General features: G+C 40.3%; 2 protein-coding genes across 3 annotated transcripts in view; one reads left to right on the top strand and one right to left on the bottom strand.

The window, feature by feature from the left end:
• The window catches only part of RAD54L2 (RAD54 like 2), a 125,637-nt gene that overhangs the window by 28,874 nt on the left and 81,323 nt on the right, over positions 1-15,440 (top strand). The window lies entirely within an intron of this gene.
• Positions 8,164-8,484, bottom strand: LOC129521428 (cytochrome c oxidase assembly factor 3 homolog, mitochondrial-like). The gene has a single exon (XM_055342817.1). It carries the CDS (start codon positions 8,482-8,484, stop codon positions 8,164-8,166), a length of 321 nt encoding a protein of 106 aa, XP_055198792.1.

Below are 15,440 nucleotides of genomic sequence, written 5' to 3'. Positions count from 1 at the left end.
CCCATGGGACATCATTTTAAATTAAGACTAGATTTGACTTGGTATTTGTTATTTACTCAAATGCTACAGATTTCTTTGGTGTCGCAAAATGACATTGATTCTTTCTGTTTTGGAGTCAGATAGTCTTATAGCTTCTTACTCTGCATCATTCTTTGAGGCATATATTTGTATTATTCCCACAATGCCTAGCATAGTGTCTTTTTATATCATACCTAGGTTTTGGACTGAATTCATCACTAACCTTTCTGCCTTTTCCTTTGACCATTCTTTCTACAAAATAACTGTCAGTTACTTTTTTCTTTAAAGTATTTCCTCAGACTTTTTGTTCATCTCAATCTGTGCCCTTTGTCCCCTCTACCAAGACAGTATCATGGCCATAAGATTCTTGTGTGAATTATCTTGGTTTCTGTACATCCTATATGGTGCAATGAAGTTACGGCTTGTCTTCATGGAATAAAGCATCTTTATCTGAAGAGGGATGAGAGGTACCTGGTTTGGTGTGTGCATCTACTACACAAGCCATGTTCCAGTCTTTGAGAGATGGTCAACATCTGCTATTTTGTGTTTATAGAGGTGAGGTTTTCCTGCAGGTCCTCTTCTTCTTTTTTTCTTTCTTAAGATTTTATTTATTTGAGAGAGTGAATGCACATGAGAGAGAGAACATGAGTGGAGGAGAGGTGCAGAGGGAGAGGCCGACTCCCCACTGAGCAGAGAGCCAGACTCTGGTGCTTCATCCCAGGACCCTGGGATCATGACCTGAGCCAAAAGCAGATGCTTAACCCACTGAGCCACCAAGGCACCCCCTGCAGGTCCTCTTCTTACTTACAAAATCTGAAGCCTGAGTTTTGTCCAGACTCCATATGCTTTTCCCCAGAGAAGAGAGAAGTTTGAAAGAAGCAGTTTTTTTTTTCTACTTCACTATATTGGCTTTAGGTCAAGTGTACACTCTTTTTTCCACTTAGTTTTGCTAATGTTCAGATATCACTGTTTTCATCAATACTCATGACCAGAGAGAGACATAGGGCAAGTGTACTTAAGTAAGTGGTTCAGTGGTATGAATTTTAAACTCCTTATTTCTGTAATGCTGAAGTGCATGCATGCGCATGCATCTGTGTGTGTGTGTGTGTATGTGTGTGTAGGAGCCTAAGAACTGAGCACAGGTTCAGTAACCTTGGCCATAAGTAACAGTGAAACATGTAATCTAGATAAATTACATAAGGCTCCTTAGAAGACTGTTCAGATTGGACCACATCTATACAAAGAGGGAGGGTGAGCTGGTGAGTCCAATTTCTACCTGCCTGTGGGGTGCTATTTGTTTATGACATTGACCAGACCTAGAGCCTTCCAGAGGGAACCCAGGTGAGACTTGCCTCAGAGATGATTCCAGCTCCTGCTGGGCTCAAGAGAAGAGAGAGAGAGAGGCCTATCTCCTACCAAGAGGACATTCTGTCTGCACATGGGGATGCTGGGAAGCTTAATTATAAGCCTTTTAACCCTACATTTTTGTGTCTTAAAAGGAAGTTTCATACTGATGTGTTACTAATTAACTATAGAGAATAGTCAGATAGGTAATCTTTCAATTCTGTACTTTGAAATAAGATTTTCGTACTCAGGTGTTTAAATCTTTGGAGAACTAGGAATAGATGATTTTATTCTCTTGTTAAACTGTCTTTTAGAAGATTTTTAATTTCATTGTGTATTTCTTAAATACACAAATGCTGCATGTGTAATTCCTAAAGGCATTTTCTTTTTTCTTAAAGATTTATTTATTTGAGAGAGAGAGAGAGAGAGAGAGAGAGAGAGCAAGCATATGTATGCTTGTACACATGAGTAGGTTAAGGGGCAGAGGGAGAGAGAGGGGAAGCAGTCTTCCCCCTGAGCGGAGAGCCCAGACAGGGGGCTCAGTCTCAGGACCCTGATATCATGACCTGTGCTAAAATCAAGAGTTGGATGCTTAATGGACCAATCCACCCAGCACCGCCCCCCACCCCAAAGACATTTTCTAATATAACCGCAAAACAAGTCTCAAAATCCGGAAACATGATACTGATACAATACTATTGTATAACCCATAGTTCATATTCAGTTGCTTCAACTGTTGTCCTCAGGACTGGCTTTTATAGCTATTTTCTTCCCCAGGTCCAAGATCTAATCCAGGATCCCACATTGCATTTAGTCTCCTCTAATCTGAAACAATTTTTCAAGAATTATTTTACATATATGGTGGGGTGTACACAGTTAGCCCCAGTATTCTTACCTTCTAGTTCGCATTCTAATCCTGACTTCCTCATGGCATTCTAGAGAAGGGTGCTGCCACTTTGAGAAGAAAGGGGTTGTGTTTGAATAGGACTCATTTTTATTCTTCCACGTTTGGCAGCTGCTAATAAATTTGGCAGTGTAAGAGGGTGTGTTGTTGGCTAAGGGAAGTATCTAATAGACAAGTAATGGTTAGACTCTATATGTTTTGAACTGCTTAAATTACTAATGATCCTTATTGGTTCTGTGAGTTTTCTCCTAATCAGTTTTTATCGTCCATTAGAAATACAGGAAAGAATGCATCTGAAACAGATTTGACTGATATGTGGTTCTTTTCCTTTTTTGTGATTTGAGAGATGAACCTAATACGGATTTTCATTTTTAATCTCTGTACCACTTAATAATCTAAGTCCACCAGAAATGTGACATTTAATAGTTTAAAGGTGCAGGTTACCTCTTGCATTGAAGTAAATACACAATTTATTTTTGTACATGGGAAGTCAAGAAACAGTGGATCTTCCGACTTTCTGCACTTTTCAGATATAATTTTTTTTCTGTGATTTGTCACTTAAATCCTTGTGGCACTGGGATGTTATCTGATTCTCCAGATACCGAGCAGGGATCCAACAATTCATTTCTGACACTATCTCGATTTAGCAGAGACCCTAAGGCTAAGGACGAAGTCCTGTAAGACTTGCCCCTACTTCAGATGCCAGCTGCAAGTCCTTGATTACCCATACTTCTGACTGACCGTAAATCAAGAATTCCATGAGTCTCTCCTTTGGCTCAGTAATTTCTTTCTTTTTTTTTTTTTTTAAAAGATTTTATTTATATGTTCATGAGAGACACACAGAGAGAGGCAGAGACATAGAGGGAGAAGCAGTCTCCTTGCAGGGAGCCTGATGCAGGACTTTATCCCAGCACTGGGATCATGTCCTGAGCCGATGGCAGACACTCGATCGCTGAGCCACCCAGGTGTCCTTGGCTCAGTAATTTTTTTTTTTAATAATAAATTTATTTTTTATTGGTGTTCAATTTGCCAACATACAGAATAACACCCAGTGCTCATCCCGTCAAGTGCCCCCCTCAGTGCCCGTCACCCATTCACCCCCACCCCCTGCCCTCCTCCCCTTTCACCACCCCTAGTTCGTTTCCCAGAGTTAGGAGTCTTTCATGTTGTCTCCCTTTCTGATATTTCCTACCCATTTCTTCTCCCTTCCCTTCTATTCCCTTTCACTATTATTTATATTCCCCAAATGAATGAGACCATATAATGTTTGTCCTTCTCCGATTGACTCATTTCACTCAGCATAATACCCTCCAGGTCCATCCATGTTGAAGCAAATGGTGGGTATTTGTCATTTCTAATGGCTGAGTAATATTCCATTGTATACCTAAACCACATCTTCTTTATCCATTCATCTTTCGATGGACACCGAGGCTCCTTCCACAGTTTGGCTATTGTGGACATTGCTGCTATAAACATCGGGGTGCAGGTGTCCCGGTGTTTCATTGCATCTGTATCTTTGGGGTAAATCCCCAACAGTGCAATTGCTGGTTCATAGGGCAGATCTATTTTTAACTCTTTGAGGAACCTCCACACAGTTTTCCAGAGTGGCTGCACCATTTCACATTCCCACCAACAGTGTAAGATGCAGAAATTCTCAACAAGATACTAGCCAATAGGATCCAACAGTACATTAAGAAAATTATTCACCATGACCAAGTAGGACTTTATTCCCGGGACACAAGGCTGGTTCAACTCTCGTAAAACAATCAATGTGATTCATCATATCAGCAAGAGAAAAACCAAGAACCATATGATCCTCTCATTAGATGCAGAGAAAGCATTTGACAAAATACAGCATCCATTCCTGATCAAAACTCTTCAGAGTGTAGGGAGAGAGGGAACATTCCTCAACATCTTAAAAGCCATCTACGAAAAGCCCACAGCAAATATCATTCTCAATGGGGAAGCACTGGGAGCCTTTCCCCTAAGATCAGGAACAAGAGAGGGATGTCCACTCTCACCACTGCTATTCAACATAGTACTAGAAGTCCTAGCCTCAGCAATCAGACAAAAAAAAGACATTAAAGGCATTCGAATTGGCAAAGAAGTCAAACTCTCCCTCTTCGCCGATGACATGATACTCTACATAGAAAACCCAAAAGTCTCCACCCCAAGATTGCTAGAACTCATACAGCAATTTGGCAGCGTGGCAGGATACAAAATCAATGCCCAGAAGTCAGTGGTATTTCTATACACTAACAATGAGACTGAAGAAAGAGAAATTAAGGAGTCAATCCCATTTACAACTGCACCCAAAAGCATAAGATACCTAGGAATAAACCTAACCAAAGAGGTAAAGGATCTATACCCTAAAAACTATAGAACACTTCTGAAAGAAATTGAGGAAGACACAAAGAGATGGAAAAATATTCCATGCTCATGGATTGGCAGAATTAATATTGTGAAAATGTCAATGTTACCCAGGTCAATTTACACGTTTAATGCAATCCCTATCAAAATACCATGGACTTTTTTCAGAGAGTTAGAACAAATTATTTTAAGATTTGTGTGGAATCAGAAAAGACCCCGAATAGCCAGGAGAATTTTAAAAAAGAAAACCATATCTGGGGGCATCACAATGCCAGATTTCAGGTTGTACTACAAAGCTGTGGTCATCAAGACAGTGTGGTACTGGCACAAAAACAGACACATAGATCAATGGAACAGAATAGAGAATCCAGAAGTGGACCCTCAACTTTATGGTCAACTAATATTTGATAAAGGAGGAAAGACTATCCACTGGAAGAAAGACAGTCTCTTCAATAAATGGTGCTGGGAAAATTGGACATCCACATGCAGAAGAATGAAACTAGACCACTCTCTTGCACCATACACAAAGATAAACTCAAAATGGCTCAGTAATTTCTAAGAATGACTCTTAGAACTCAGGAACATACTTTGATTATGTTTACCGGTTTATTTTAAAGGATGTAGCTCAGAACAGCCAAATGGAAGAAGACGCCTAGGGGATGCATCGGGCAAGGTATGGAGGAGGGGTGGCATGGAGCTCAATACTTTTTCTAGTTGTGCCATCTAGTATCTTGATGTGTTCACTGACCTCAGAAGCTCTCTGAATCTAAATGTTCAAGAGTTTTTATAGAGCTTAATCTCCAGCTCCCCATCTCCATCTTGGGAGGTTGGTGGGTAGGGCTGAAAGTGCCAACCTTCTAGACTCAATCTTTCTGATGACCAGTCCCATCCTGAGGCTATCTGGGGGCCTCACCCAAGTCACTTCATTGGCACAAATTCAGGTCTGATCAAAAGGAGGCTCAGTGTAAACAGCAAAAGACACTCTTGTCACTCAGAAAATTCCAAGGATTTTGGGAGCTCTGCCAGGAACCAAGGGAAAAGACCAAATACATTTTTGTTTTGTACCACAAGCACCATAGGGGTCTGCACCTGACTAATATTACCATTTATTTTAGAACTGAGAGAAGCAGAGCCAGAAGAGTTTACCTATGTTGGGACACCTGCCTGGCTGGCTTCATTGGTAGAGCATGCAACTCTTGTTCTCAAGGCCATGACTTCAAGCCTCATGTTGGGTGTGGAACCTACTTTAAAAAAAGAAAAAAGATATTAAGAATTTACCTTTGTGTTTAAGGAGCTAAGCACACGGAGTGCCCAAGTCACTTGGCAAAGCCAAAGTGAAAAACTTGAGTAACCATGTAAAAACAGTCATGTTAGTATGTTGTATTTTTTCCTGTAGAATATTTTGGAATATGAGTATATGTCATAAAATAGTAGCCCTACATTAAAACTTTTGTCTGTAATAGATGCCATTTTAGGAAAAACCATAGTATGCAACCTGTATACCATGTAGTTACAGCTATTTTAAAATGAATGACAATTGGAACTCAAAAGTGATCCATATCAACTCGGAAAATTGTGTTTATTGTTTGTATTATAGAAGGATTTATGTAGAGTTTCTGCTATAGTCTTATTTTTAAAAGCTTTGGTTTGTCGAAATGCTACTGGCTTAGAGGTTTTCAGGATTGTGTCTGGTGGATAGGTTGACTAGATACAGAGAAGTCTTCACCAAAGTTGGTGCCTAATGTTTGCAGGGCTCTCATGCCTCATCCTCTGTATTCAGAGATTCAGGAAACTTACTTTCTTCTTTTTCTTTTTTTTTTTAAATTACCCTCACATTATACTGATGGTTTAAAATGTTCATGTGGTGTGTTTGTGATTGAGAGAGAGAGGGAGAGAATTTTTCAGAGCCCAGGTCCCTCTGAGGAGCAGAGCCTATATCATACAGCCTTCTCGTAGCCAAAGCTGTCACTCTGCTTTAGCTTATATCTTCCCAACACAATTGTTTATCACCCTCTTTCTCCCTTTTTTTTCCAGCTGACTCCATGGAGAATAAAATGAGTTTTTAAAATTTGCTTCCTTCAGTAGCAGCCTTCTAGAGTTTTCCTACTTCTTCAAAATGCTTGGGACTGATCCTGCAGGGATATGCTGCTCAGTGACCTCTTGGATGAAGGACCTAAGTTAGGGAAGCTTTGGGGGCAAGCACAGGGAACCTCAGCCCTTGACCATTTTATTTATTTTTTAAAATGTTTTATTTATGGGATCCCTGGGTGGTGCAGCGGTTTAGCGCCTGCTTTTGGCCCAGGGCGCGATCCTGGAGACCCTGGATCGAATCCCACGTCGGCCTCCCAGTGCATGGAGCCTGCTTCTCCCTCTGCCTATGTCTCTGCCTCTCTCTCTATGTGTGACTATCATAAATAAATAAAAATTAAAAAAATGTTTTATTTATTTTTAAATATTTTATTTATTTATTCATGAGAGACAGAGAGAGAGAGAATGAGAAAGGCAGAGACACAGGCAGAGGGAGAAGCAGGCTCCATGTAAGGAACCCAATGTGGGACTCGATCCTGGGACTCCAGGATCATGCCCTGAGCCAAAGGCAGGTGCTAAACCGCTGAGCCACCCAGACATCCCAATCCTTGACCACTTATTTAAAGTGGCATGTGGATAGTCGAGATTCCATAGCAAAAGTAAAAATTTGACTTTGGAAATGTAATATTAACTTAAGTCACTGGGAAAGTTTGCCCTTGATGGTTAATTATATTTATAAAATAACCCATGTATATCATTAATATATTAGTTTAATCTTGTACTTTTTGTTTGAATACAGAATGGAGCTGTTTAAACATTTATGTTATTCATGTAATGTGGTTCTGTTTGTTGCATTTTTTAAAAAATGCTAATTTTTCTTTATGATACCTGAAAATAGGGACTCTAAGACCATAGATCTCAAACACTTTGTTCTTAAATCCTTTTATACTTTAAAAATTATTGAAGATCCCAAAAAGCTTTTGTTTATGTGGGTTATAATGGTCAATGTTTACTGTGTTAGAAACTAAAACAAAAATATCAATTTCTTTAAAAAAATTATAAACTCATTATTTATTAAAACATATATATATAATTTTTTTTGGCTCCAAGAGAGGTGACTCAGTTTATTATTCTCAACCTAACTCCATCTTTCCCACTTGAGGCTCCAACATTATACACAGCTGCCACCTCCATAACAGCTAAGCCCCAGGGAGGTAAAGAGGGTAAACCACAAAGTCTGAAAGCCTGAGAAAAGCCAAGGTTATACAGCTCTCAAAAAAGGAAACAAACTGCAAGAAGGGCTCAGTGGACACAGTTTGTGTAAGGTGGGCAATACTCCCTTGACCTGGCCAAATGCAATAAATTCTTGGGCTCAATCATCGTTCAAGTTTGAGGTCATCAATGCTGTGTGCAGGCTTGGATTTCCACAGGGTCACCGGGCATCATCCACCACATGAAAGGAGCTCCAGCGGGTTGGAGATGTGCAGTGTCCATCTGGTTCAGGGTCCTGATGCCCTCGCGAGGGCTCGGGCTCGGGCAGCTTTGGCCTCATCCTCTAGCTCATCTAGGAAACGCTCCTGGGACACGGAGTAGAAGGTGTAGCCATAAATAGCTAACACCACAGCCCCGATGCCCAGGCTGGTCAGGATGTTCTGGGTCCGCCTTTGCGGCAGCCTCTTCTGCCACTTGGCGAGCTCCACTTGCCACATGAACTGCAACTGCGCGGGAGTCAGCTTCTCCCAGGTCGGGTCGATGCACTGAGCCACAGGGGCCTGTCCACTCTTAGCATTGAGAGAGTCACCTGCACCAGGCACTGCCATGTTGCTGCTCCACCCTTCGTAGTCCAAAACATAAATAATTTTTAATAAAAAATAACTATATTTTCCAAAATGAAAAAATTAGGAATAGAATTGTTTTACACACTTGAAAATTTGAAAATGTCTGATTGAATAGAGACAGATTCTCAGATCTGCTTCTTTATGTCGTGACTTACTGTTTTGTTGACTTACTGTATTGTTGAAGTAGATGAAGAATGTAGTTGGAAAAGGGAGGACTATGTTAACAGCCTTTTCAGATAATTGTATTCTTTGATACTGTACCATAACTCTGACTAGTGGTAGTTTCAAGATTAATTGTAATATAGAATTTGAAATTATATCAAAGAACTGTTTATATTCTGTTGCATTAAAATCTATTGGTCTATCTTGCACTTTGAATGACTCTTTAACCTATGCATGATTTTTACTTTGTGGCTGCCTTGAAAGGGTCTTGAGGATCCCAGGGGTCCCTGGACCACCCTCTGAGAACTGCTGTCATAGAATCTGGAAGATGAACTTGGGTCTGTCTATCTCCTGGGTAGTGTAAAGGGATGATGGAAGCTGAGGGAGAACTGATTTGACCAAGGTCGTGCAACTAGTTTCCCATAAGGCATGGCTAGAATTTAGATTTCTTGACTGATTATATAAACATGGCTCCAGTTCCTCGTTGTGCTTGGTGCTGAGTCCCTGGACCTGGCTTCACTGCATTGCCGTTTAGAGAGAGTTGTCTCCTGTGGCCCTGCTCCTTGGAGTCCTGAATGTTTTGTTCACCTTCTCTTCCTTATTCTGTCTTAATTAAGGTCCATATCGCCAGAAGTCTCCTTAGATTTCCAAATAAAATATTTTGAGCTGTGTCACTTTCTATCTCTGTGGCTGCTTTGTATGTATTAAATGTGTTTTTAAGTAACTGAAAGATAATCAAAAGGCATTTGGGCTACATATATATATGTGTCAGGTTTTTCTCTTGCCCAGAAAAGGTGTTTTGAAATAACTTAAGAGATCCATAGTGGATCTCTCAGCAGGCTGGAAGAATCCTTTACTCTGTGAGTACTGGAAATGGACTAAACTTTTTTTTTTAAGTCTTTGAATTACATAAATTGCTTGAATAATGCAATTTCTTTGGATAAGTGTTGCCTAAAGTTTTAGACTGAATGTTTTCATGCTCTTAAGGCTTTTCCCCCCTTGTATATTAGCATAAATGCATGGTTTTGTTTATATTCTTTTTTTTTTATTTTTTTTAAAAATTTTTTATTTAGTTATGATAGTCACAGAGAGAGAGAGAGGCAGAGACACAGAGGGAGAAGCAGGCTCCATGCACCGGAAGCCCGACGTGGGATTCGATCCCGGGTCTCCAGGATCTCGCCCTGGGCCAAAGGCAGGCGCCAAACCACTGCGCCACCCAGGGATCCCTGTTTATATTCTTAATGGAAAAAGAAGTGTGTGTGGCACTCGGCTGTGGAATTGCTTTGAGATAATTTGAGGAAATTTAATACAACTCAGGGTCACCAAAATTAATGAGGACATGGCAGTTTAGAATGGTTTCTTTCTTTTTTTAAGATTTTATTTATTTATTCATGAGAGACAGAGAGAGAGAGGCAGAGAGAGAAGCAGGCTCCATGCAGGGAGCTCTATGTGGGACTTGATCCCGGGACCCTGGGATCATGACCCTGAGCTGAAGACAGATGTTCAGCAGCTGAGCCACCCAGGCATCCCTTGGAATGGTTTCTTTTATATCAAACACAGCATCAGGATGCTGCTGAGGACCAGAAAGACATCTCTGAAATTGCATGGGCTGCCCTGAAGGAGGGAGGCAGTATGTGCCACAGTTTATGATTTCAGTGTAGACTCTCTAAACATGGTCTGCTTTGTGAAGAAAGACTTTGCAAGTATGTGTTTGTCTTTGTGTTTTTCTCTTCTGTGTATTCTCTTCCCCAGGGTTGTGTCTTAGGGCTGTGCCTGCATGATTAATTTCACTGATTCTTGGCTAGGCACTGCTTTATAGACAGGTGTCCATGTTTTTGAACTTAGCAAATCAGAGGAACCTTTTTCTTCATCTTAAGATTGAAGGTCTTAAGATTGAAGATGGAAGGCAGTGCGGCAGGATACAAAATCAATGCCCAGAAATCAGTGGCATTTCTATACACAAACAATGAGACTGAAGAAAGAGAAATTAAGGCATCAATCCCATTTACCATTGTACCCAAAAGTATAAGATACCTAGAAATAAACCTAATGAAAGAGATAAAGGATCTATACCCTAAAAACTACAGGATACTTCTGAAAGAAATTGAGGAAGACACAAAGATATGGAAAAATAGTCCACGCTCAAGGATTGGAAGAATTAATATTGTGAAAATGTCAATGTTACCCAGGGCAGTTTTCACATTCCATGCAATCCCTATCAAAATACCATGGACTTTCTTCAGAGAGTTGGAACAAATAATCTTAAGATTTATGTGGAATCAGAAAAGAGCCCAGATAGCCAGTGGAATATTGAAAAAGAAAACCAGACCCCGAATAGCCAGCATCACAATGCTGGATTTCAAGTTGTACTACAAAGCTGTGATCATCAAGACAGTGTGGTACTGGCACAAAAACAGACACATAGATCAATGGAACAGAATAGGGAACCCAGAAATGGGCTTTCAACTCTATGGTCAACTAATATTCGACAAAGCAGGAAAGACCATCCACTGGAAAAAGGACAGTCTCTTCAATAAATGGTGCTGGGAAAATTGGACATCCACATGCAGAAGAATGTAACTAGACCTTTCTCTTATACCATACACCAAGATAAACTCAAAATGGATGAAAGATCTAAATGTGAGACAAGAATCCATCAAAATCCTAGAGGAGAACACAGGCAACACCTTTTTTTGAACTTGGTCACAGCAACTTCTTGCAAGATACATCTATGAAGGCAAGAGAAACAAAAGCAAAAATGAACTATTGGGACTTATTTTATTTTATTTTATTTTATTTATTCATGAGAGACACACAGAGAGAGGCAGAGACATAGGCAGAGGGAGAAGCAGGCTCCACACAGGGAGCCTGACACGGGACTCGATCCTGGGACTCCAGGATCACACCTGGGCCAAAGGCAGACGCCAATCTGCTGAGCCACCCGGGATCCCCGAACTATTGGGACTTAATCAAGATAAAAAACTTCTGCACAGCAAAAGAAACAGTCAACAAAACTAAAAGACAACCTACAGAATGGGAGAAGATATTTGCAAATGACATATCAGATAAAGGGCTAGTATCCCAGAACTATAAAGAACTTATTAAACAAAGAAACAAACATTTCAATCATGAAATGGGCAAAAGACATGAACAGACATTTCACAGAGGAAGACACAGACATGACCAACAAGCACATGAGAAAATGCTCCGCATCCCTTGCCATCAGGGAAATACAAATCAAAACCACAATGAGATGCCACCTCACACCAGTGAGAACAGTAAAAATTAACAAGACAGGAAACAACAAATGTTGGAGAGGATGTGGAGAAAGGGGAACCCTCTTGCACTGTTGGTGGGAATGTGAACTGGTACAGCCATTCTGGAAAACTGTGTAGAGGTTCCTCGAAGAGATAAAAAATAGAGCTACCCTATGACCCAGCAATTGCACTGCTGAGGATTTACCCCAAAGATACAGATGCAGTGAAACTCCAGGACACCTGCACCCCGATGTTTATAGCAGCAATGTCCACAATAGCCAAACTGTGGAAGGAACCTCGGTGTCCATCGAAAGATGAATGGATAAAGAAGATGTGGTATATGTATACAGTGGAATATTACTCAGCCATTAGAAGCAACAAATACCCACCATTTGCTTCAACGTGGATGGAACTGGAGGGTATTATGCTGAGTGAAGTAAGTCAATTGGAGAAGGACAAACACTGTATGGTTTCATTCATTCAGGGGATATAAAAAATAGTGAAAGAGATTAAAGGGGAAAGGAGAGAAAATGAGTGGGAAATATCAGAGAGGGTGACAGAACATGAGAGACTCCTACCTCTGGGAAGCGAACAGGGGGTGGTGGAATGGGAGGTGGGCGGAGGGAAGGGGTGACTGGGTGATGGGGCACTGAGAGGGGCACTTGATGGGATGTGCACTGGGTGTTATACTATATGTTGGCAAGTCGAACTCCAATAAAAAAATATACCACAAAAAAAAGTTAAAAAAAAAAAGATTGCTATAAAGGGCTGGAAAGGGATTGGCTGTGGGTTTCTTCATAATTACAGCTTCCTTTAGTAAACCCAATATATTAAACTATAGACATTAACATATTACTTAGAGATTGAATATTTACTTTTCCGAGTGGTTCTTTTCAGAGCTTCTTTAAATAGCTAGTTCTCCAGTTTCATTAAAATAGAATTTGATTCCCAGAATTTGCTTTGTAGGAATACAGGTCCTCATTAAGGTACAGCACACCCATAATCTCTCCTAGAGCTCCTATTCCCTGGAGATTGAGACAGAGTTTTACATGGGTTGAGGAGCAAATGAGGGAGATGCATTTTTGCCTTACCAACTTTTTTCCTTATGTCTGCTTAACAGTTCTACTGAGAGTTAATTTCTTGAATCAGGGCTGCCTTCTTTGTGTTTGAAAGGCTGTACTGACTTGGAAGTGTTCGTATGTGTAGGTGGAGCTCCATAGAGACAGAATGTAATTGACTGCGCTGCTGCCGGCCAGGATCAGCTTTTCCCCTGCTGTTTTCCCTTTGTTACTTTCTTGAAGGAGATCAGTAACAGCAAAACTTGCCCCTTAAGTAGTTGGTGTGATTCTGAAGAGTAAAGAATTCATTGTGTCATCTCTGTAAAGAAATTTGGTGGTTCAAAGAAGGTAGGGAAAGAAAATAACCAATTTTGGTGGGACTTAAGAAATCCATCACTTCTAGTGTATTCTCCGTTTTGGGCATCTGATCACCTGGGTATTGTTTTAAAGCGTGCTGGGTTTTTGTGTGTGTGTGTGTGTTTTTTTTTTTAATTTAAATTTTAATTTATTTTTTATTCATGAGAAACTCGGAGAGAGAGGCAGAGACATAGGCAGAGAGAGAAACACGTTCCATACAGGGAGCCCGATGAGGGACTTGATCCTGGGACTCCAGGATCACGCCCTGGGGCAGAAGGCAGATGCTCAACCACTGAGCCCCCAGTCGTCTCCAAAGTGTCCTGTTTTTAAAATGTTTTGAGTAGGAGTCTGGACCAATGTCTCATATTCTAATAGTATGTGTAGTTGTTGATGTTTAAGTGATATTTGCTTCTATCAGGAGCTTGGGGCTGAGGTTTTTGAAGATATTCATTAACTGGGGGCTTACAGGAGGTGTCTCCTTGTTACTGTTTACATCAAAGTGGTTGTCATTCTTTCACTACTACACAATTTCTTCTCTAAAATGACAGGCATTCAGATTACTTAAAGGTACTAGCTAATTAAAAATTGTCCTCTAAAAGCTACTCCATAATCAGGCAAACATGCTGTAAGCAAAACACTTATCTCAAGCAGTGTAGGATGAACCAGAGGGGTTATGCTAATTACAAACATTGACTTCCGCACAGAGTAGCTGCTGTTGAATTATCATCATACACATATTCAGAATAAATTTCACTTCCGAAGCTGATGACATCTAATTGATTTACTGCTTCCTTTCTAAAACTTAATGAACTTAAAGATATAAGATAGTTATTCCCTCAGAAATTTAGAATATGCTTGTTATTCAGTGAATGCATTAGTTATATTAATTTGTATTTGTGGAACACCTTTCTTTCCTCTGCCTTAATACCCTTTGTAGGTGTTTTTGGAAGTATGCTATTAACGAGAAAATTTAAATTTTATTACTAAATCATATTTCAGCTGTTTTTTTTTTGCTTTCATTTCCTTGAGAGGCTAAGTACATGATCCATCAGTACACACAACATTCGTAATTCCTATGGTTGTTAACTAAACAGTCTTAAATTTAAATTCTAGTTTTCCAGAACTCTAAGGTTTCAGTTTACTTCATTTTGTTTCTGTCTTCTTAGGAGAATGTAAAAGTTCTGTTTCAAATTGTGTCTGGACCTTAATAAGAGATTTCAGTTCTGGAATAGTTTTTGTGTTGAATAATTAGAGACTTGTGTTTTGGTTTTTATTTTGGGAGAAGGGAGGAATTTTAGGATAACCTGATTGTGGATGTGGTTGTCTGTAGCAGTTTGTCTTAGAAAAGATTATTTATTTTGTGCTCCTCCCCCACATTTCATTATGGAAAATTTGAAATATATAGAATAATTGAAAGAATTGGTCAGTGAATCTTTATGTTAACATTTTGCTAATGTTTGCTCTATCACAAAGCAGTTTGTCTAGCTTTCTCTTTATCTTGTTGTGTTCCCTCTCAAGGAGAAATGACCTTTATAGCTAATAGTAAAGTAGAGCAAGTGAGAGAGACAGACAGACATGCGTACTACCTGGCACATAGTAGACATAATAGAGCAAATTGACAAATGTGGGAGTGAATGTGAATGAATGAATGATCTGAATAGGACATGCTTCCATCTCCAGGATACAAAGAAACAGTTCCCACTTAATTTCCTGCCCTTAGTGGTTTCTTTTGGGTCTGCAGTTCAGAAACCACAGAAGGCAAACCACTTTGCCGGGTAGCCCATGTGAAGGTCAGCATGGTCAAGTATGGTTACTGGAGTTCAGAAAAGGGAATTGATTCCAGAAGACTAGGGGCAGTTGACCAAGACTTCTTGGAAGAAATGGAGCTGGAACTGGGATAAGAGGTAGGGCAGGGCCTGAGAGTAGAGATGGTTATAGGAGCCTGAAGCTCCCCACATACTTAGGAAGAATGGCAGTGTGGTGCCTGCTAGACGCCCTCCATTCAGGTGATTGGAGAGTGTACTATCTTCTAGGTGGTGCACTAAGGCAGCTCCAGGCAGGACCCACTCCCTGTTCCCTGAGTATTCCCAGTTACTCTCACTCC

Source organism: Nyctereutes procyonoides, unplaced genomic scaffold, assembly GCF_905146905.1.
Source record: "Nyctereutes procyonoides isolate TBG_1078 unplaced genomic scaffold, NYPRO_anot_genome, whole genome shotgun sequence".
Lineage (NCBI taxonomy): Eukaryota > Metazoa > Chordata > Mammalia > Carnivora > Canidae > Nyctereutes > Nyctereutes procyonoides.
Note: the sequence above shows the minus strand (reverse complement) of the source record. Positions and strands in the feature narration are given on the sequence as shown.